Raw genomic sequence first — 24,080 nt, forward strand, 5'->3', positions numbered from 1 at the left:
GCATTGACGGCGCTGAAGTAGAAATGGTTGGAACCTTCAAATTCCTAGGAGTAAAATATCACCAATAAGTACTCCAGGACCATCCATTTTGAAGAAATGGCCAAGAAAGCACACCAATGACTCTAATTCCTTAGAAGGCTTAGGAAGTTTGGTATGTCCCCAACAACTCTCACCAACTTCTACAGATGCACTGTAGAAAGCAATTTATTGGGATACATCACTGCATGGTTTGGGAACAGCTCCATCCAAGACCGCAGAAATTGCAGAGAATTGTGGACGCAGCCCAGATCATCACACAAACTAACCTTCCTTCCATGATCACATTGAATCACGCAGTGTTGGCTCGAAGGGACGAATGGCCTCCTCCTGCACCTATTGTCTATTGTCTATTGTCATTGGCTCAATTTTTACTTCATGCTGCCAAGGCAAAGCCACCAACAAGGACAGGATACACCCTGGCCACCCCCTCTTTTCCCCTCCCCCATCAAACAGGTGTAGAAGTGTGAAAACACACACCTGCAGCTTCAGGACTGTTTTGTCCCAGCTGTATCAGGCAACTGAACCATCCTACCACAACTAGAGAGCAGTACTGAACTACTATCTACCTCATTGGAGACCCTCGGATTAACTTTGATCTGACTTTACTGATCTAGACTCTCCCACTAGTGGAAACATCCTCTCCACATCCACTCTTTCCAAGCCTTTCACTATTCGGTAAATTTCAATGAGGTCTCCCCTCATCCTTCTGAACTCCAGCCAATACAGGCCCAGTGCTGTCAAACGCCCATCAGATGTTAACCCACTCATTCCTGGGATCATTCTTGTAAGCCTTCTCTGGTCCCTCTCCAGAGAGCCTACACATCCCTCCTCAGATATGGTGCCCCAAATTGCTCACACAAATGCAACAATTCACATTTCTCAGCATAATCTAATGCACTGCAATAATGCACTGGCTACAGCGCCTGGAGGGCGTTACATAATTACTGCTGCCTCAAACGCAAGAAGAAGAGCATAATCTACCATATCTCCACACCTTTAAACACTGTTTTGTTGCAACCATCAGGGGGTCTTGAACAGGACATATCACTAACTTCTAGTATGAACTTCTATGGACTATTGGTTGTACGAAGGACGTCTTCGGTTTCTTTTGCACTCGTATTGTGGTTATTAATTTGTTGTTTTTTTTAACAACGATATGCGCATATTATGTTTACAGGCCTGTTATGCTGCTGTGAGTAAGAATTTCATTACACACTCTGGTCTCTGATTCCCAGCAGCAATGCTGGCTCCTTGACAACGACGCTGCTCGCAGCCAGGGGCGTGTGTCGTCATTTCCTGGCTGGGGCCGAGGGCTCTCCCCGGGCCGGCGCTGCTCTCGGGTTGCCGCGGCAACGCCAGCATTTCGCGCGGGGGGGGGGTGACTGGGCGCCGCCATCTCTGGAGACGGAGGCGTGGGAGGGCCGTTGAGCGACCGAGCAGCGGCCGCAGCCCGATGGCCGAGGACGGCCGGCGTGGCGATGAAGGGGAGCGGGGCCCCGGCGCCCTGTACCAGATGTTTGTTACGATGGAGGACCTTCTGGACAAACTGAAGCTGATGAACTACGAGGAAAGTCTGATCCGAAAGAACAACATGAAGCCCCTGTCCAGGTGTGTGGATGTCCTGCCGCTCTGCTGTTAGACACGGCGTCTGTCCGCCCCAGACTCGCTGAGAATAATTCGCCACTGGTCTTTCCTCGCCTCATCTTAAGACCCACGTAACACTCATCTTTGTTTTAATGCCCAAGTATTAATGGTTGAGCCGCGATTGCTGCGGCCGAATAATTTTGATGAATTGTTGATACAGAGCCGAGGATATTGCATTAATGCCTACCCATGGGTTAACAGCACTCCCGGGAAAGGCGCTGCCGTATTACAGAGGGGCAAAGAGAGAAATGCTTTGGGGATCTTGGGATATTTTAAGTGTTTCAAAGCCAAATGGAGGTCTTGAGTGGTCACTTTTGGAATGTGGAAAGACACGAGTTTTTTTTCTGTGCCCAGCAAGATCCCAACAAATGGTTTAGATGTTGTAAAGTATTTAGTTCTTTATTCCAAGTTTGGAGCAACGCTACGATGAGATCTGCAGCAAAGTGATCCTGACAAAAAGCATTAGTAGCAAATGAATGGTCCTTAGATGCATTAATGGTATTGCAATTAACATCTTTCATCATTTTTGTGAATGATTGCGATCACGAGAATGACAATTGACTATCGATGTGTCTCGTTTTTGTGGTCTGACTGAAGTGAACATTTTTTGCACAAAGTTTGCATATGATAGACACAAAAAGCTGGAGTAACTCAGTGGGTCAGACAGCATCTCTGGAGAAAAGGAATAGGTGACGTTTCGGGTTGTGACCCTCTTCAGGCTATGACAGTGTGGTATGGTTGCAATTTGTTCCAGAGCACAAGAGAGCAGCATGGCCTTGGTCTAATGTCCATGGTGTAAATAAAGACACTCATTCATGCAGCATTCCCTCAATAGAGATTGTTTTCTCTGGAATGCCAGAGGTTACAGGGAGACCTAATAGAAGAATATAAAATTATGTGGCATATAAGTGGTCTTCTGCATATCCATGTCCCTATCTAAAACATCACCATTATATCTGCCTCCACCACACCTGGCACCAAGTTCCAGGCACCTACCCCCCATTGTAAAACAAAACTTGTCCCACACATCTCCTTTAAACTGCCCCTCTTATCTTAAAGCTCTGCCCTCCAGCTTTGATATTTTCACCCTGGGAAAAAGGTTTCTGGCTCTTTACCCTATCTATGTCTCTCATAAGTTTATCTACTTATATCAGGTCTTCCCTCAAACTCTGTTCTAGAGAAAACAATCCACGTTTGTCCAACCACTCCTTGTAGCTAATACCCCCTAATCAAAGCAGCATTCTGGCTAACCTCTTCTGCACCTCCCCATGGCTTCCTTATCCTTCCAGTAATGAGATGACCTTCTGGCCAGTGGAATACTCCTAAACAAAGTCTTAAGGAACTGCATCCTGACTTCCTAACCCTTGTACTCTCCTATTGTGTGGATCTTTTGCCAGTTACCTTCGTTCTGTATGCCTGGTTCTTGGCTCTTCCGTCAATTTTCAGAAATTCTTCCATGTACATCTTAACATTTTCAAGCAAGTAGTAATAATAATAAAATGTTTCAGTGTATTCATTAATGACTGGATACAGTATTTATTCCATTAATTTAATTTTTGGATGGTATTAATGTGAATATTTCATTGAAATTAAAAAAATTATAACAGTTTATGTAGCACAATAGGGCTATGGAAAATTAATGTTTCTGTCATAGAGAATTGACTTATTAACAGTTCTCAGGAAAGGAACCATTTCGTATACTGGGGACTGCTTTACTTGTTATTTGGGAGATTTACCAGGCTTATTCCTAGGATGATGTCTGTCATCAGAGAGATTGAATAGAATAAGTCTCTCTCTATTCTTTAAAGTTTAGAAGAATAAGAGATGATCCCATTGAAATGTACAAAATTCTGAGATTTCTTCAACTGGTCAGGATCACTCGACTTGAATGCCACACATAGACACAAAATTCTGGTGTTATTCAGCGGGTCATGCAGCATTTCTGAAGAAAATGGATAAGATGATGTTTTCGGTCGGAACTCTTCTTCCATTTTCTCCAGAGATGCTGCCTGACCCGGTGAGTTATACCAGCATTTTGTGTCTATCTTTGGTAAAAACCAGCACCTGGAGTTCCTTCTTATTCCATTTTGAATGCCACAGACTTGAATTTCACCAGGCAGTGGATTTTAGGCTTATCCATGGCTTTATAGAGATAGGATAGGTAGTGCAAAATTAGCCATGGTCATATAGCAAGGTGCAGTGAACATGAGAAACTGATTGGCATTTTCTGTTCCTGTTTTTTATTTTTTATCTATACTCCAACTGTCTGTTATTGTACACATGAAGTGGGAAAAATATACAGATGTTGAAAAAATGGTTTTCTATGACTGCTCACAGTCATGTGTTTTATGTTCCCCAATTAGGTATTCTCCTCTTCACGTCCTTCAATTTTAAATCTTTTACTAAACTGACATTTCTTCTTTGGATTGAAAGCACTGCAGTTTTTTGTTTAGTTGCTTCCAAATCTTTCAGTAAGCCATTTCATACCTCATGTTTTTTGCATCAAGAGGATGTTAATTAATGTACATGCTTAATGGAAGCATTAGAGCATGCAGACACCTGGCCCATTTTATATAGATATTGTATAATAGATTTATCAGCCAATGGATGAATATATATTTTGTATCTTGGAATTATTTATAAAAATGTTTATTTGAACAGACACTACTTTGCTCTCCCCACAAATCCTGGTGAACAATTCTACATGTTTACATCGTTAGCAGCTTGGCTGCTGAACCAGACAGGTGGCACATTTGAACAACCACAAGAATATGATGATCCAAATGTAACAATAACTAATATTCTGACAGAGCTTCGTGCATTGGTAAGTATTTAAAGTTAATTAACTCATAAAGCTGGTGGAGGGAAATTTAATTGTTAGTTGTAATAGTAAATCTTAAATCTAATTTGAAAATAATTTGGTCACACCTATAAAAAGGAAATATTTGTGTCAAGAGGAAATATTGCTTATGAAGATGTTGTTTTATTTACCACTAATATAGAGATTCTTGCATGTGTACGTGATTACAAATGAGTAACTAGGAGAGGTTTGACAAACTTGAATTGTTTTCCCTGGAGTGTTCAAGGTTGAAGGGGGACTTGGAGGGAAATGGAGGGATATGGATCACATATGGGAAGAGATTAGTTTAACTTTGCATTATGTTCAGCACAGACATGTGTTCCTGTGCTGTACTGTTCTATGTGGGGCGTTAACATCAAGGTGAATCTATTCTGCACATTTTTAAATGTCACCACATTCATTCTGTGGTGTGGCAACATAACTGCACACGATACACCAAATGTGGCAGAACCAATGTTTTGTGCATCAAGGTTCGATCCTGACTACGGGCGCCGTCTGTATGGAATTTGTACGTTCTCCCCGTGACCTGCGTGGGTTTTCTCCGAGATCTTCGGTTTCCTCCCACACTCCAAAGACGTGCAGGTTTGTAGGTTAATTGACTGGGTAAATGTAAAAATTGTCCCTGGTGTGTGTAGGATAGTGTTAGTGCGCGGGGATCGCTGGGCGGCGCGGACTTGGTGGGCCGAAAGGGCCTGTTTCCGCGGTGTAGAATCTAAATCTAAAAAAAAAATCTAAAAAAACTCTTATATTCAGTGCCTTGACTCATAAAGGGATGCCAAATGTCTTCTTGCCCTTATCACCTGTGTTAGTAATTTCATGGAACTGTGAATTTATATTCCAAGGTCTCTCCATATCAACACTCAAAGGTTGTTCCTGTATATGTACTCAACACTCAAAGGCTATTCCTGTATATGTCCTACCAGTATTTGACTGCCCAAAATACATTACCTCACGTTACACTCCACCTGCCATTGCTTCATCCAACTTTCCAGCAGATCAATGCCCCTCTGCTTTCTCAGACAATCTGCTTCACTATCAATGACTCCAGCAATTTTCATGTCATCATAAACTTACTATATAAACCATGTACAGTCACAAAGTTCCAGGAGCCATCCGTGCAGTACACCATCCGAGATGTCCTCTTTCTTTCGTAATTGTAGCTTCTCCGAACCCTTGCACTCAGTCTGCCTGGGGCTGCTGATCTCATGGTTGCTAACTATCTTAACTTGTCCTGCTATTTCCAAACTGACCAGAACTGACTGTTCTGGGCCTCCTCCATAGAATTCTCCAAATTTAGATAATACCAATCCTCCACCTCTTTTTTCTCTTTTTGTTTTCTCTTCTTCCTCCCCCACTCTTTTTCCTGTAGCTAACTGCCCACTCCCGTGAGCACCCAATTCTCTCACTATCCCACACCATTCTTTCACCCCCTCCCTCCCCCATCTCCTCCAATCTATATACTAAAACACTCGTCTGTTTGTTTGTTTATTCCTGAACTACAGGCAAATGGTACATGGTAGGCCGACAATTTTAGGCCCACCTTACTCACCCTTTGGTGCTAATGGAAGAAGTTTAATTGAAATTGGTGTTACATTTTTTAAGTTATTCACATTTTAAAGTTTAAATCTATCTCCTAGGGAGGGAGGGGGGAGGAGGGAGGATAAGGGGAGTTGAGGGGGATGGAGTGGGGGGGGAGGGGGAGGGGAGGGGAGGGGGATGTGGAGGGAGGGGGGAAGGGAGGAGGGGGGAGGGTACTGCACCAATTCAGGAGAGGTTTGGGCCCAACGGGTCCACTTGGTCTATACTACCTATATCCCTCTGGCTTTACATTCACTAGTCTTTTCTTCTTATATGACATTCTTTTGTCTCCTTCAGTCGGCATTTCATCTCTAGCTTTTGTCCTCCCATCTGCCAATCTCCTCCCACCTCATCCACCTGTCACTCGCCAGGTTCTGTCCTGCCTCCATCTTTCCCAGCTTTATCTGCCCTACTACAGTCAATCTGAAGAAGAGTCGCGACCTGAATCATCGCTTAATCATGGCCTCCAGAGATGCTGCCTGACCCTCTGAATTACTCCAGCACTTTGTGTTCTATGAAAGATTCCAGCATCTGCAGTCTCTTATATTCTACTGGTTATAACCTTCCAGTCAGAAAAGCACCTCTCCACCACCAACTTCAACCTTCTATTATCATACCAATGTTGGATCCAATTTGCCAACATACTTTGGATGCCATTTGATTTAACCTTTTGTCTGGCCTATTATGTTGGACCTTTTGACAAGGTTTGTTAAAGTCCAAGTGTGCCGTGTTTACTGCCTGACCTTCACCAATCTTCGTAGTGATGTTCTCAAATAACCATTTTATGATATAGGATTTGCCCTGCACAAAACCATACTCACTCCCCTAAACAACTCCTTCCTTTCCAAGTGAACATAAATTCTGTCCAATTTTCAATTTCCTCACTACTGATGCATCTAGAATGTAGTTTCCTGGCTTATCCCTACTGCCCCTTTTGAATAAGGGAATAAAATTAGCTGTCGTTCAGTCTTCCACAATCTTACTTAAGGTTAACAAAGATGCAAAAATCTCCATCAAACCGTCTCATAGCTAATTTTTACCTTGTCTAACCCAAGAATGCACAGGTCAGTTTTGATGCCACTGTTATAATACTGAGTCATGTTGCACTTTAATGGATTATACCTGGAACTTTCTATGGCACATCTTTGCTGCTTTATTTTATTTTTGCGTTCATTTAGTTGAAAAGATTTCCACATTGATAAGATTAGAAATTATGGAAATAATGGGTTTTTAAACTTTTAGCGTGTATTTTCATTGAAAATGTATTAGTGTTAAACTGATTCATCAGACAAAATTGCCCAATTAACTTTTTTTTGTGATTAAACATACCAAAAATACTATTTTCATTAAGTTGTAATTCTCAGTGCAGTTAAATTATTTTTATTATTGTGTTTGTAAAAAAATAATGTGGTTATTTTCTATCCTTTGTTTGAGGGAGGCTCAGTGGATTTCCCTCCCAACAAACTAAAGCAAGGTTATGGGGAGCAGGTGTGTTATGTCCTGGATCGTTTGGCTGAAGAAGCACTAAAATATACTGGTTTTAATTGGAATAGGTAAGAATCTGTGACAGGGATGTGAGGTGTGTTATAAACTTCATGTTGAACAACATAATCCTCAGTGCTAGTTCTACTGTTAAAGTAGATCTTTTTTTTAAAAATGCTTGTTCAATGCTTTGTTCAATTACTTGTTCAATTGTTCAATCACTACTGTTCAATTACTAAAAATATATAACTATTTATTCTTGGGGTGGGGGGAAATAAGACAATGCCAGGTAGAATAGTAACTGATTTTTCAAATTATGTGAATGCTTTTGCCAATGGAAACACGATCATTTGAAATTGGAGCAATTAAAAATGGAAGGTAATAAATCAGATACTGATGATAGTTTTTAATGAATTTTGCAGTTCTAGAAAGGAATGGCACCTTGGGTTAAACTAGCTGATCCCTCCCCCCCCCCCCCCCCCCCCCCTCTCAATAAGTTGAATTATTTCTGTGAAACTGTTATGTTTTGACAGGTTAGTTAACTTATAAGATTAGAATAAATAGCATCAAAAATACTGACAACAAATCAGGGGCATTGTCAGTTAACTTCCGTATCCTCTTTATTGTCTAGTCTGCATGGAGTACAATTCCATGTTGAGAGTATGGTCAGGAACCTCCAGGCCAACATTCCGAAAAGTGAAAAGATCTTTCGGAATTTGGGGATCTGATAATGTCATGCATGCCAATATACAGTTTTCGTAGAATTTGCAAGTAATTTCATGAATCAGAAAAGTTCCCGTTATTTAGATAATCTTAGTAAAAATTATGTTGACAAAATAATGTTTATTATAGGAATTATATTGTGTGGAAATTGGGATTTTCATGATTGAATGCAAAATTTGAATGAGAGACTTGGTCTAAACTGAATTGTATCAATTTTAGGCCTGTGTATCCAGCAGAAGAGATGGAAGAAGAAGCATTAATGGAGGATAATGCCGAATTAACATTGAACAAATTGCACGATGAATTGATTGTATGTTCGACCTACTGAAATGTAGTCTTATACTGATTTTAAGCAAAAGTAATTTAGAATCAATGTGTCTTTTCTGACCCAAAAGGTTGACGCTACACAAGAATATTTTATTAGCTTAAGCCATTATAGTTTTTAGTTAGCTAAAAATTCTTATTGATAATAAAAATGGACGAAGGAACAAAAAAAGAGAAACTGCAGTGAAAATTACTTTTGTTACAAATAAAGAAGAGAAATATTGGATTTTTTAAACTTGGTTTGGATGGGGAATTTTGATTTGTAGGTTAAATACACATATTTCTAATAACCTTTGTAGGGATTAGATTAAACACAGTTAATTTTCTTGCTATTCTTATTCTTGCTCAAAATAAGATGAGTTATTTTGTTTTATTTTGTTTAATTTTGCTGTCCTTAAAATAATAGGGCAAATTGTCAGTTTAGCAATTAGAGAATTGTTTTCCCAAATAGTTGAACACTATTTATATCCTGTTTTTGGGCTATCGTGTCTTATTAATTGAATAGAGTGGTCAGAAGGCAGTAGTAATAAATATTGAGGATACTTTTGTGAATGATATGCATGACCCTTTTCTTTCTAAAAGCTAAGGAACTTGAAGTTTTATAGGTGCATCCATCGTCCGTACATGAATTTCAATAGTTCACAAAAGTGCTGACAAATAAAGTGCTCACAAATCGACGGGTGACCAATAGGAAATATTAAGATAACTACAAAAACCTATTAATTTCAAAATCAAATCTGCTTTTATTGCATTGGGATTGGTGTTTAAAACTGCATTTTTTTGTACTTTTCCGAGCATAGAAACAGGTTATTTGACCCAACTTGTCCATGCCGACCAAGTTGCATTACAGAGTGAGTCCCATTTAACCTTTATCCCTCCACAGTTTTCCTATCCTCGAATCTGCCAATTTAAAAAAAAATGTTTTAATTGTAGTTAGTTCCGTAAACCCACCACACCTTGCATGAAAAACATGCCCCTTTAAATTTTTCCTTTTTCACCTTAAACCTTTGCCCTCTAGTGCTCCCCAGCCCTTGGAAAAAGTGACCATCTGCTTTATCTACGCCCTTCATTATAAACCTTATAACATCACCCCTCAGACTCCAGGGAAAATAGTCCCAGCCTATCCAACCCTCTAGTCCCAGCAACATCCTTGTGAATATTATCTGCCCCCAATCTAACTTGATCAATCAAGAGAAATTGTTCCAGCACTCTTATCAAAAAGGACAACATACAAAGAATACTACAGTATACATTCTATGTGTTTTCTAAAGTATTCCACAGGCTTGGATTCATCTTCTTAATGTTTTTTTAAGTTACGGTCACTATATACTGATTATTATGATTTTTCATTGTCTACTATTGTTGTATCATATCACTGACAGAATGATGGACTGGATCAACCTTGTTCGATTTTGTATTAAATTTTTATGCTCTACATTTGCCGGTATCACTTTTGATGAAAATATCGGAAGTAGTGGATATAAGGGGATTCCAGGGAAGCACATAAGGAAAATGCAGTTAGCGCTCTGATAATTTATTTCAGAATGATGAAGAATCATTTCATTGATTTAACTATTTTTCTGATATCTTTCTTGAGGAGGAGACAGAGGATTATGAAGAAGGGGAGCCTTTCCTGGATCTGGAGGTTTTGAAAACTCAAGGACAAAAAATAGTAAATTTTCATCATTCTTTAAATGTTTGTGTTTTGAAAGTAAAGTTGAATTGAATTGAATTGAATAAATGTTATTCGTCAAATACGTATACATACAAGGAATTTGCCTTGAGCAAATTCCTCTTGTAGCTGGTGATTTCTTGCAAGCCCTTCCACACTGAAGTACCTTACTTTGGTGAAAATAAGATTGAGATCAGTTTATTATAGTCGTGTGCATCAAGATAAAGTGAAACACTTTGTTTTGCCTACTATCCAGGTAGATCATACTATACATGAGTACAACAGGTGGTGCAAAAGAAAAAAATAAGCAGTGTGCAGAATAGAGTTACAGAGAAAGTGCAGATTAAGAAAATGTACAAGGGGTGCAAAGAGGCAAGTTAAAGGATTGGGAATACATCTTTAGTATATGAGGTCCACTCAAGAGTCTGATAACTGTAAGGTAGAAGCTGCTATCAGACACTTGTGCAGACCTCTTGTATGCCAAAAATGTATTGCCGATTCCTGAAGAAGATTATATTTTATGTTCTTTATTTTCCATGTGTCTTCTAGTTGAGAGCGTATATCCCATTATGACCATCAACCAGATGAAAGTGCACTGCTAAGGACTGTATTATAAAATCCAGCGTGATAATCCTGGCCTCCCAAACACACGTCCACCCATAAACATAGCAGGTTCATATGAATTATGTTGTGTGTATTCATTAAAATTATTGACTGCATCTCATTATCATGATAAAACTGGCTTTGTGCCCTTGATGACCCATGTAATGAATTACCACTGTAAAGCGTTGGCTGGAGGAATACTATTGCATAGCCAGGAATGTTATTGTGGGGTACTCACAGACTTAGCATCAACAATTACATTAAGGCACATGAAGGAACAATACCATGTCCTAATGTCATGGCAATGGAAAAAAAAAACTTTTTCCAAAAAAACTTAACAAAGTATGCATTTAATATTTAGGAGGGAATAGAGTGCTCAAAACCAGAAGAGATCTTGGAGTCAACAACAGATGCTGCAGAGTGGAATCTGGAGGTGGAACGAGTTCTTCCACAACTTAAGGTTACCATTAGGACTGACAACAAGGTATGTTACTTTCAAATGTGACACAATATCCACCTTCTCAGCCCATAATATTTGCTTTCATCACTCCATTTCACAATGGTCCTCCCTTTTGAAACCTTATTCCTTCAGCTTCCATAGTATTGTTTAAAGTGACCGTAAAAGAGATTCATCCGAATATTATCTGGGACACAGGCTTGAGTTATAGAGTGAGGACGGATAGGGTGGGAGCTTTTGTTTTGGCAAGCAAGAGACTGAGGGGTGACCTTATTGAGGTGTACAAGATCATGAGGGGCATAGATCAAGTGAATACTGTCTTTTTCCCAGTGTAGAGGATTCTAAAATTAGAGGCTATGGGCTTAACGTAAAATGCGAGAGATTAAAGAGAGACCTCAGGGTAACCTTTTCATGCAACCTTTTGACTTTCAAAAACATCTGAACAGATATATGGAGAGGAAGGGTTTAGAGGGCTATGGACCAAATGCAGGCTAATGGGACAAGCCCAGAATGCTAGTTTGCATTGGTTGGCGCAGACAAGCTGGGCAGAATGGCCTGGTTCCATGCTCATAGGACATGTAGGGCAGGATAGGTTTGGAGGGATATGGATCAAGCGCAGGCTGGTGGGACTAGTCTAGCTGGGACATGTTGGACGGTGTGGGCAAGTTGGGCCGAAGGGCCTGCTTCCACACTGTATCACTCTATAACTCATTGATCCTCCTCTCACATCTTCAGAGTCAATTACTGTGACTCGTTACTTCTAATTTTACTCTTATTTTACTCTTAAGGACTTTCCTCTGTAAGGCTTTCAGCTCATATCAGCAGCAATACCCCAGAATCTTCCAAACACTTGCTTCACTGAATTGATTACTTTCAAGAACAATGGCAGATAATTGGGCATCAATAATAACAATAGAAAGGAACATTAATAAATATGCAACTTTAAAAAAAATTAGAAATGTGAATAAGCTATTCAGCCTAATCCCACTATCCAACACCATTCATAGTTTTATTGGTAATGGTTTTACAATAACATCTTCAAATAGAGTCGTAGAATCATTCCATTTTAATTTTGTGGATCAGCCCAAGATCAGGGATCTTGACAAATGCCTTATTCTTGGAGGAATTTGTGGGTTTGACCTGCACCCTTATATCCGGGACAGTCAGCAAGGGCCCAGTCATCATCTTAATTTTGGCTCAAATGTATAAAATGAAGGGGTGAATGCACAGTCTTTTGCCAAGGTTAGGGGAATCAAGAGCCAGAGGAAATGAAGGTAAAGATTTAAAAGGAACCAGACGGGCAACTTTTCACTCATAGGGTGGGTATATGGAATGAGCTGCCAGAGGAGGTAGTTAGGATAGGTACAATATCAACATTAAGGGATAATAACATTAGAGGGATATGGGCCAAATGCAGGCAAATGGGGCATCTTGGTTTGAATAGACAAGTTGGGCTGAAGAGCCTGTTTCTATGCTTTATGACTATGAACTGATATTGAAATAAACAATTAGATAATCTGGTTTAGGCATTTGAAGGATGAATGCTGTTCATACTCATTTGATGAATTGCATGGTCTTCTTCAGAAGTGATGCAAAATGTTTAAAGGCATTCAAAATGGTAAACAGTGCATCATCACCACTGAAAGATGACAATGGTGTTTCTCTTTAGATTTCATGGAATGTCACACCGTTATTCTGAAATAGGATTTTAAATTACAGTCCCTAGAAATGAGAAAGGAAATAATACAACATGATATTAAAAATGATTGTGCTGGAAGAACATTATGATTTCAGGAAACAGTTTAGTTTGGTTGGCGACAAATAAGTGCACCCTTCCATATGTTAGTCTCGTGAACAAGATTGTAATGACAGTTGGTGCATTACAAGATCTGCAAGCAATTCTATATGTCTTAAAGGCACATTTTTATTAGGCTAGGAATTAAATGAGATGCAATTTATTTCAACAGAAGCATTTGTTTTGTCTTGGGAATATTAATGCAATAAATTACGTCGTTTTTCTGAATTAGCGAACAACTAATTATGCTGTTGCTGTTTTAATGCAGAACACATGACAGCCATTTTGTATACAACGTGCTCCTATAAATCAATATTCCATGAGATTGGTTGGCTGAGGGACGGCTATTGGATACCAGTAGCGAATTAATGGTTATATCCTGGTTCCTCTTCAGAATAATCTAAAGAATCTTTACGTGAAAGCAATGAAGCACCCCTTCACTGGATGTCATCCTGCATTTTGAAATTCATGTTGTCATAGTGCACCTGAACCAACGAACCCCTGAGCAAGGCCGGAGAATGACCAAGGAAATACAAGATTAGAATGCCAGATCTTCATAGGTGTTCAATGAATTCCACATTTTGTTTGATTTGCCTTTTATATTTCTGTGCACTGCAGAGAAATAATAAGAACCACATTTCATGCAACACACAAAATATAGTGGAGACACAGAAATTGTTGGAATCTTAAATGAAACACAATGTGCTGGAGGTATTCAGCAGGTCAGGCAACATCTGGGGAAGGAATGGACAGGCAATGTTTTGGGTCAGGTCTCTTCCTTTAAATTCACATAAAATGCAGGAAATAGGTTAAGGTGAGTTTGGTAGTAACTGTTTTGTAATTTAAATAAGAATCCATTTTTAGAGAATTAGCCAATGAATGCTGTGTCCTTATGACTTAGGCATCCAATATATTTCTAAAAATGGTACAAGTACTGAATGTTACAAGTTTAACTTTGTATATCATAAGCAAAATATTGCAGTTGCTGGATATCTGAAATAATAACAAAAAAAGCTAGAAGTGCTTGGCAGTTCAAGTGATCACTCAATGGTTATTTGAAAGAACAAGAACTGTTTTAAATGTTGTATGTAGTAACATGAATTACTTTGCTTTAATAGGACTGGAGAATACACGTTGACCAAATGCACCAGCATAAAGAGGGAATTGAAACATCTCTTAAAGAGACAAAGGTATTACTTTAGTCCAACTCAAATGTATACATTTTAACCTTCAATTCTCACAGGATTTTATTAAATAAACTTTTAAGCCTAAGTTACAAATTTAACACACACATGTTGTGCAGCTCGCTGCTAGCTGTCTTTTTGTTTTAAATTTGTTGCTTGCGAAACCAGAATTTATTGACCATTCCCAATTGCCATTGGGAAGGTAATACTGAACTGCCTCTTGAATACCTGCATTCCTTTTAGTGATGAATTCAAGGATTATTATCCAAGTTGGTATGGTGACAGTAAAGTTAATATAAGGAGAACATGCAGATAGTGATTTTGCCATGCCAAGCTACTTAATGTCGCAATTGGGGGTTTAGAAATGGTCATTGTTGCCGAGCTAGTTGTAACTGTGCCCAAGATGAAGTGTTCCATACTAGGACATCCGAGGTGTCCTCATTCTTTCGTGAACGGGGTTCCCCTCTACCATCATAGATGAGGCCCTCACTCGTATCTCCTCGGTACCCTGCAGCTCCGCCCTAGTCGCAACAGAGACAGAGTCCCCCTAGTCCTCACCGTCCACCCCATCAGTCGTCGCATAGTACACATAATCCTCTGAAGTTTCCGCCACCTCCAACAGGATCCCACCACTAGCCACATTTTCCCATCTCCACCGCTTTCCGCAGAGACCGTTCCCTCCGCAACTCCCTGCTTAACTCATCCCTTCCCACCCAAACCACCCCCTCCCCAGGTACCTTCCCCTGCAACCGCAGAAGATGCAATACCTGTGCCTATACCTCCTCCATTTACCCTATACAAGGACCCCAACAGTCCTTTCAGGTTAGGCAGAGGTTCACCTGTGCCTATACCTCCTCCAACCTCATCTACTGTATCTGTTGTTCAAGATGTAGACTCTTATACATCGTCGAGACCAAATGTAGACTGGGCGATCGTTTCATGGAACACCTTCGCTCAACCCGCCTGGACCTACCTGATCTCCCGGTCGCCGGACACTAATTCTCCTTCCCATTCCTACACAGACGTTTCTGTCCTAGGTCTCCTCCATTATCAGTGAGGCTAAACGCAAATTGAAGAAACAGCATCTCATATTTTGCTTGGGCAGCTTGCAGCCCAGTGGTATGAATATTGATTTCTCTCACTTCAGGTATCCCCAGCATTCCCTCTCTCTCTATCCCTCCCCCACCCAAGTCGAACTAGCTTCTTGTTTTCATCCTACAAACAGCTAACAATAGCCTGTTTCCTGTATCATCGTTACTTTTTTGCATATCTTTTATTCATTGTTCTTTATCTCTCCACATTATCGTCTATATCTCTCGTTTCCCTTATCCCTAACCAATCCGCAGAATGGTCTTGACCCAAAACATCACCTATTCCTTCTATCCAGAAATGCTGCCTGACGCACTGAGTTACTCCAGCATTTTGTGTCTATCTTGGGGATGGTTGAAGTAATGTTATGAGTGCTGGATCGAGTGCCAGTCAAGAAGGTGGTTTTATTCTGAATGGTGTTTATGTGGCTTAATCTGTGCTTCTAATGAACGGCTTAATCTGTGTTTCTAATGAACGGAGACATCAAAATGTTGACGGTGAGGGACGTAGTAATGGTCATTTCATTGAAGGTCAAGAGTAGGTGGTTGGATTGGCTACACATGATTGTGGCCAACATTTGTGAAGCATGAATGTTGATTTTCACTTATCAACTCTGTCTGCATATTGTCATGGTCCAGCTACATTCAAGCATGCATTGCTTCCTATTTTTGTGAAGTTGTGAATAGAATTGAGCTTTATGGAATCGTAGGTGAACATTGTGTTTCAGATATGATCATGGTGGTAAGGTCATTGAGGTGGCAACTGAAGATAGTTGGCCTTGGGCACTGTGATGAGAAACTCTTGGGGTGATATGATTGGCCTGTAACAACTTCATTTTGCATACTTCATTTTGTGCTCAATATCTTGCTCATTTTATGCTTCTGAGGGAAATAAAGACTGCATTGATAAGAAAACTGTCAAATTTTCTAGTACTTGTACATCTATAAAATCATGAGGGACATAAATAAAGTGAATTGCAATAATTTTTTCCCCAATGTAGGGAAATCAAACTAGAGGTCATGGGTTTAAGGTGAGAGGGGAAAGATTTATAAGGTACATGAGGGGCATCATTTTCATACAAAGGGTGGTACGTACATTGAATGAGCTTCCAGAGGTAGTGATAGAGGTGGATACAATTACGACATTTAAAAGATTTGGACTTCTGGGACTAGCTCGGTTAATTTATGTCCGCTAATTTGACTTGATCAGCCATGATCAGGTGAATGGCGGTGCTGGCTCGAAGGGCCGAATGGTCTACTCCTGCGCCTATTTATTGACTTTTTTAAAAACTTGATTCTTAAAAATTCTTTACTAATTTTATTTCTTACAAGGCTCAAGGTACACCTGGACACAACCCTGACTCGAGAATGTTGTACCTTGTCATTAAGTCTTGCTCAACATTGTGGAATTAACTTTAAGGGATAAACAATTCTAGGTGACTGAAGATCACTGAAGGATGGCCAATAAATACTAACTTCACCAGCCACATCCATATTCTATAAATTAATAAAACGCCTCAGCGAGTAGAAAGGATCTGGAGAATCTTGAACAGCTCCCCACAGCTGCATCATGGATACTACCAATAAATGGCTGTTTATTCTATGCCACCTGGTGGATTTTCCAAATTCTGCAAATTATTGATTTCATTCCACGCCCTTTGGCACTTTCAACATTATTTACCTAGAATTTTAAATGATGGAAATAACTAATTTTTATTTCACCAGTTGTACATTCTGAAAAAACCCTTAAAATTCCACTTTTATTTTCCAGGGGCCATTTTCAGTTTTGTTGAGGAAGTTTGAGGAAGGACTAATTGAGGAAGGACATCCTTGTAATTGAGGCAGTGCAGCATAGGTTCACGAGATTGATCCCTGGGATGGCAGGACTGTCATATGAGGAAAGATTGAAAAGACTAGGCTTGTATTCACTGGAGTTTAGAAGGATGAGAGGGGATCTTATAAAGACATATAAAATTATAAAGGGACTGGACAAGCTAGATGCAGGAAAAATGTTTCCAATGTTGGGGGAGTCCAGAACCAGGGGTCACAGTCTTAGAATAAAGAGGAGGCCATTTAAAACTGAGGTGAGAAGGAACTTTTTCATCCAGAGTTGTGAATTTGTGGAATTCTCTGCCAAAGAGGACAGTGGAGGCCAAATCACTGGATGAATTTAAGAGAGAGTTAGATAGAGCTCTGGGGAGTAATGGAATCAAAGGAAATGTGGAGAAGTTGGGCACAGATTACTGATTGTGGATGATCAGCCATGATCACAATGAATGGCGGTGCTGGCTCGAAAGGCAGAATGGCCTCCTCCTGCACCTATTTTCTATGTTTCTATGTTTTACTTTGTGATTAAGCCAAACGTTACTGTTTCTATTTATTATCTTATCAGGTTAAACGTATTTTTTTATTTTGGGGATATAACACCAGAACCCATCAACTGAACCTTTTGCCAATGTTTTATTCATTTCCTAACAATATGTTTAAAAGTTGCTGGTGTCGGTTCCAACTCTCTCTGGGGCAGCAAGTGATCTAGACTTTGCCTGACCGCGAGTATTTCAGCAAGAAAATGTCACTTGCTTTTCATATCACTTTTAACACATTTCAGAATATTCCAAAACATTTCAGAAGCAAGCCAAGATTATGCAAGCAAATGTAGCAGCATCCTTGTCCACAAGACTAGTTACTCATTCTATCAGCTAATTCTGCAGTGTTTTGTATTTTTTATATCTAATTGCTAAACTTTCTGCACTTTTGTAGAGTTACTTGGACAGGCTTCAAGATGAGATTAGTCGAACTCTGGAAAAGGTCAGCAGCCGAGAGAAATACGTCAACAACCAGTTGGAGAATTTGATCCAAGACTTCCGGGCTGCTCAAGCTCAACTGAGTGAGGTAACCTGCAGTTTTCTATTTTAGCAATTTTTAAACTTCGAAGTCTTGATAATATATATTTAAAATGTTTCACTTTCTTTCAGGCCAAAGACAGATATCAACAAGGAAGCGGGGGAGTTACAGAACGAACAAAACTTCTGTCTGAGGTAGAAATAGGATCAATGACAAATACTTTTGGATTTATTCTCGATCTAAAATTAGTTTACTCAACTTTAAATAGCTTTCATTTATTTTACAATAACCCACACTTCTCAAACCAATAAATATGGGGTGTGTTAAGTGTTAAAAAAAATCAATCTGTACCTTTTTGAATGGCAGAGCAGACAAGAGTCCTGCTTCTTATGCTTTATATGCTTTGCCGGTCCTAATTTTGATTCCGAATCTGTCCCAAGAAGATCAATAGTCAATAGTCGTTTATTTGTCACATACACATAAATGTGTAGTGAAATGAAACATTACCCACAGTTGAAACACTAAGACCAATAAGAATAATCAATAAAAATGCAATAACACATACAGTCATACACTAACACCAAACAAAAGAAACATCCATCACAGTGAGTCTCCTCCAGTCCCTTCTCACTGTGATGGAAGGCCAGAATGTCTTTTCTCTTCCCTGCCGTCTTCTCCCGAGGTCAGGCTGTTGAACTTGCCACGTCGGGGCGGTCAGGGCTCCCGACATTGGAGCGCCGCACCGCGCCGGACGGTGAAAGGTCCGCGGCGGGCCGACCCAAGCCCCGCGATTCGGGGCGGGCAAATACGCTGCTTCTGCCGCTGCCGGTGCTCCCGATGTCGGCCCCCACCCAGGGGCCTGCGGGCTTCCGACGTCCACGCGGCCCGCGCCGGAGCCTCCGGAGACGAGTCGCAGCCGCTCCCACAGCATCCGCAGGCAGCCAGCGCCGCAGGTGGTGAGTCCGGGCCGTGGGCTCTGCGAACCAGAGCCCCAGGTGGTCCCAGGTGCATGGCCGGTGGTAGGCCGCAGCGGGAACGGAGACACGACACAGAAACAAAGGTCGCGTCTCCGTTCGGGAGAGAGAATTTTTTACAGTTCCCGTTCCCTCCCACCCCCTCCCCCAAACATAACATACAAACACTACACCATATTAAAACTACAATTCATACAAAAACAACAAACAACACAAAAGACAGACGGACTGCAGGCAGGCCGCAGCTGCGACGGCAGCGCTGGCTCAGTCCCGAAGATCTCAGTGGATCTGCTAGAGAAAGTCACGTACAGATACAATTACAATGTTTAAAATACATTTAGACAGGTGCATGGATGGGACAGGTTTTGGAGGATATGGGGCAAAAAACATAAATGGGACTAGCTCGGGTAAACAACTTGGCCAGCAAGGACAAATTTGGCCGAAGAGCCTGTTTCAGTACTGTATAATTCTATGTGCATAAATGCTCAGTGACAACAAAATTTTGGTTGTCACTTAATGAATAACACCAATAATTATTGGTAATTAATAATACAACCATTAATTTAGACAATGGACAATAGGTGCAGGAGTAGGCCATTCGCATGAATTGGCTACCAATGGTAATGTTGAACGGTTTAATGGTTAAATATTTTCATTCTCCTTAGGCCAAATAATGTTTTTGTAATTTGCTCCATCGCATAGTAAAGGATATTTGATCTGTTTAATACTTTGTGTGTTATCTTTAAGATAAGTGAAGAGTTGGAAAAAGTGAAACAAGATATGGAAGAAAAGGGTAGCAGTATGACTGATGGAGGTGAGTAAAGACATGCTGGAAATGTTTCTCCAATTGAAACGATGTATAAAGTTGGATTTTATTTAATAATCTTGAGAAATGGAGGGCATGTGTTAAAAAAATATTATTGAAGCAAGAGGAAGGAGATTTTTTTTTTTTTAAGAGGGTTGTTAGGACATTAAATACTCTGGAAGAAACATTAAACTTAGTAAATTCCATAATATTACTTGAATGGAAAGTGGCCAGATATTTAGAAAAAATTGTAAATGTTTATGGGGAATGAGAGCCAATAGTTTGTTCAGACACCTTTTATCATCTTCTTGAGCAAGTACATCTGGTTCCAGCATGATCTTAGTTCACTCCGATTTCTGAAGTGTCTAACGAGGCTAGTATGTGAGCCAGACTTTTTTACAATAGGCTAGGTAATGGCCGATAGGGTGGATAGGAGTGTAGTACCATCCTGAATGCTACTTCTTCATTTTGAAAAGTTATGGGCCAGAGCATATCAGGAATCAGTTGAAATGTTACATTTCCTTATGAAAATTAAGAACATTTTTGAAATCCTTTCCTCTGAATATCTCTTCCCTTGACATAGGTCTGAGCAAGGTCTTCTGTACTGAGTGTCAGTAGGGTCTCAAAACTGAGGCTGAAATTGACAGATGAGATACTATTAGAAAAGACGGTCTTTGAGAGCTTCATGGTGATTTTCTTGTGGCTGAGCTTCTGCTGATCTTTTGGAGGTTATAGAAACATAGAAAATAGGTGCAGGAGGAGGCCATTTGGTCCTTCGAGCCAGCACAGCCATTCATTGTGATCATGGCTGATCATCCACAATCAGTAACCTGTGCCTGCCTTCTCCCCATATCCCTTGATTCCACTAGCCCCGAGAGCTCTATCTAATTCTCTTTTAAATTCATCCATTAGCCTTCACTGTCTTCTGTGGCAGAGAATTCCACAATTCACAACTCTCTGGGTGAAATATATGTGGAAATAATAGGCGGTCAGCCCAGCAGTAATCAGTAGAGACACAAAAAAATCTGGAATCTGGAGCAACAAACATTTGGTTGGAGGAACTCATTTGGTCAGCAACACGTGTGTAGAAAAGAATCATTAGATTAGCAATCATCAGTGTCTGGCATGGCATGAGTGAGATCTTTGTCCAGCTGATGGTGTAACCCAATGAGTGCCAATGCTTGGATGGGCATGGGATTTTTGTCAATAAAAGTTAGCATTCCTTACTTTATTGCTGATCATGCCTTTCTAAGGAGTTTTGCCCCTTCCAATATAAGCCTTTAAATTGCCTAGAAGAATCAGTTTCTCCCTTTAGGATGTGGGCCAGGTCTTTTCAAGGTTGGAGTAGAAATCTTCCTTAACCTTGTGTAAAGCTTCAAGAGTTGGGCAAATGCTGTGATGACTATAGTTATGTTCTGTTTTAGAGCCAAAGTATCACAAAGCAGATTTAGATTTTAGATTTAGAGATACAGCGCGGAAACAGGCCCTTCGGCCCACCGAGTCCGCGCCGCCCAACGATCCCCGCACATTAACACTATCCTACACACACTAGGGACAATTTTTACATTTTACCCAGTCAATTATCCTACATACCTGTCATGTAGTCACTAAGAAGCCAGTCTAGTTCATTTGTGATGGAAAAGGTTGCTACGTGAAGACTACTTTCCTCGTGGTTTGTCCCTCCAGAAGGTGTACTCACCACATTGTTCTTTAATTTAGCCATCCTCTGTCCTTATGGCATACTAAGTGCAGCAGTATCAGAACATCTGAGTTCCTGAGCTATGGTAGCGGAATAACATTCAGATCTTTCATTGATGAGTCCTGACATTAGAGATCTCGATCTTCAAATCGTGGAATGGAAGCTTGCACAGCAGCTATCACACTGGATTCATGGCCCAAGACAATTAGAGAATTGGCCCTGCTACACATGTGGGATCATGTGCATTTATGAGCATGTGTATAGATGATGTGTAACACCTACCACTGTCTCTCTCTGGGCTACCTACCCTCTTGCTCCTTTCCCATGCCCCAAGCCAACAGTAATACTGCATTAGTAGATCTGAAAACTTCAGTAACCACAAGTAATTTGGAGAGTTTTCTCCTTAAGGTATTAACATTTAAGCAGTCCCAAGTCATTTTGATTTTGCAAACTGGGTAACTCAGCCTATTGCACTATGCTATTATAATTTCTGGATGCTGCTAGCTTTTATTGCTAGCTTACATTGACCAACATGTACAATGATTTATTAATTATGAAACATTGAGCTTTTGTGTATAGGCATTTCCCGTTTTACTTAATAGGCGACTTACATACACTTACATTAGAAACTCTTTAAGCCTACTGCTTTATTTCCGAGTTGCACGTCTCAGTAGTCACAGTAGTGGTGCGCTACTGTCCATGTGCCTGTTTCGGCAAGGCAGTCAGCTGTTCTCGTGGATACACCTACATGGTCTCCATATCTGAACTCCCAAGTGGTCTACGCGTTGAATAGTAAATCTCTGTATATGCAGTAGCACTTCCGTTTCCAACTTACATAACATTTGACTTATGCAAGGGTCTGCAGGGCATAACCCTTACCTAAGTTGGGGAGTGTCTGTATCATAATATAGAGGCAACTGATCACCCATCTGAATATACACTTGAAATTTATGGAGATAAGGTGGTGAAAGATTGAAGCTTTAATACTGACATAATTTATAATTTAAGTGGATTGCATGCTCAATTAATTGACACTTTTATTTCAGCTCCATTAGTAAAAATCAAGCAAGCTTTGACAAAGCTGAAGCAAGAAATAACTCAAATGGATATCCGAATAGGCGTTGTGGAGCATACGTTGCTCCAGGCCAAACTCAAAGAGAAATCCAACATGACCAGAGACATGCATGCAACCAATATTCCAGAAACCACAATAGGTGGTTATTGACATTCTATGTTTATGTCTAAATTGTAGCTTGTACTTTATCTGTTAGTCTTTATGGAAGGTTATTGGAATCTTGCAATTTTACTGAGGGATCAATTATTAGCATTTGAAAATATATTCAGCTGCTGGAATAAATTAACTGTACCAAATCAGTAGATGCAATACTTTCTAGGTATTGTAACAAACATTTACACATATTTATAGTCAAAAGCAAAGCTGATGTAAAATAATGCCAGTGCTTTCATTTATAACATGACAATTTTCTTGACAAGACTTTTATTTAGCAAACCTTGCACATCATATAATATCAGCAGATCTTGTGAAAATATTTTCAACTGTTGGAACAAATTAACTACGTCAAATCACCAGGTGCAATACTTTCTATCTATTATAATGAACATTTACACTTATTTATGGTTAAAAGCAAAGCTGATTTAAAATAATGTCAGTACTTCATTTAAAACATAATATTTTTCTTGACAAGACTTATTTATCAAACCTTGCACTTAATGTTATCAGCAGGTCTTGTGCCAATATTCCAAGCTTTTTTTTGTCCCATGTCTGAATTACTGTCTACACTTCAAACAATTAAATTTATAATTTATTTCAACAATTTGCTGTAAACTATTACAGCTCCTTAAGGAACTTCAATATTTCTAAAGACATGAGTTGTAATAAATGCCTCAAAAACCCTAATCTTTAGATCATAAAGCAGCATTAGCTATCTGCAACTATTATGAAGCTAATCTTAAATCCAGTCTTGAATCCATAAAGGATTATATAATGTAAAACTGAACTCCTAAGAACATTATCAATTGTAATTCCATTCCTTGATTTATTGGTAGTAATTGCTTCAAATTTTTGCTTCTATTTTTGTGCTCTTTGGTATTACTTCCTTGCAGCTGTCCCCGAGATTTAGTATTACTTCCTTTTAGCAGTCCCCGAGATTATTCATAATAGATATTCTTAATTACTTTAACATTAGTTTCATGAACTGTTTTTTTTAATTAGCCCAAAATACAGTAAATACACAATGCAAAAAAAGTGCAGAAATTGTATATAGTTTATTACTATAAAAACATTGAAA

The 24,080-nt window shown here is 39.8% G+C and overlaps 1 protein-coding gene across 2 annotated transcripts; it reads left to right on the forward strand.

The window, feature by feature from the left end:
- The first annotated feature begins 1,346 nt into the window (after positions 1 to 1,346).
- Positions 1,347 to 24,080, forward strand: ift57 (intraflagellar transport 57 homolog (Chlamydomonas)). 2 transcript variants are annotated; one of them, XM_078417805.1, is made up of 11 exons: positions 1,347 to 1,647; positions 4,345 to 4,507; positions 7,556 to 7,674; positions 8,546 to 8,636; positions 10,248 to 10,322; positions 11,287 to 11,409; positions 14,296 to 14,367; positions 18,210 to 18,341; positions 18,425 to 18,487; positions 20,015 to 20,081; positions 22,818 to 24,080. In XM_078417805.1, the coding sequence occupies exons 1-11, from the start codon at positions 1,493 to 1,495 to the stop codon at positions 22,994 to 22,996; spliced, it is 1,239 nt and encodes a 412-aa protein (XP_078273931.1). In that variant the 5' UTR covers positions 1,347 to 1,492; the 3' UTR covers positions 22,997 to 24,080. The 2 variants fall into 2 exon arrangements, with proteins under 2 accessions (XP_078273931.1, XP_078273941.1); XM_078417815.1 differs by having other exon boundaries at positions 10,251 to 10,322.

The sequence above is a fragment of the Rhinoraja longicauda genome, chromosome 2 (assembly GCF_053455715.1).
Source record: "Rhinoraja longicauda isolate Sanriku21f chromosome 2, sRhiLon1.1, whole genome shotgun sequence".
In the NCBI taxonomy this organism is placed as follows: Eukaryota; Metazoa; Chordata; class Chondrichthyes; order Rajiformes; family Arhynchobatidae; genus Rhinoraja; species Rhinoraja longicauda.

Bases quoted from the DNA above. Each gene is read 5' to 3' on its own strand.
- ift57 (XM_078417805.1), top strand. From the start codon at position 1,493: ATGGCCGAGGACGGCCGGCGTGGCGATGAAGGGGAGCGGGGCCCCGGC. The intron at 1,648-4,344 runs GTGTGTGGATGT...TTATTTGAACAG, and splicing joins AACATGAAGCCCCTGTCCAG to ACACTACTTTGCTCTCCCCA. The intron at 10,323-11,286 runs GTAAATTTTCAT...TTTAATATTTAG, and splicing joins AAACTCAAGGACAAAAAATA to GAGGGAATAGAGTGCTCAAA.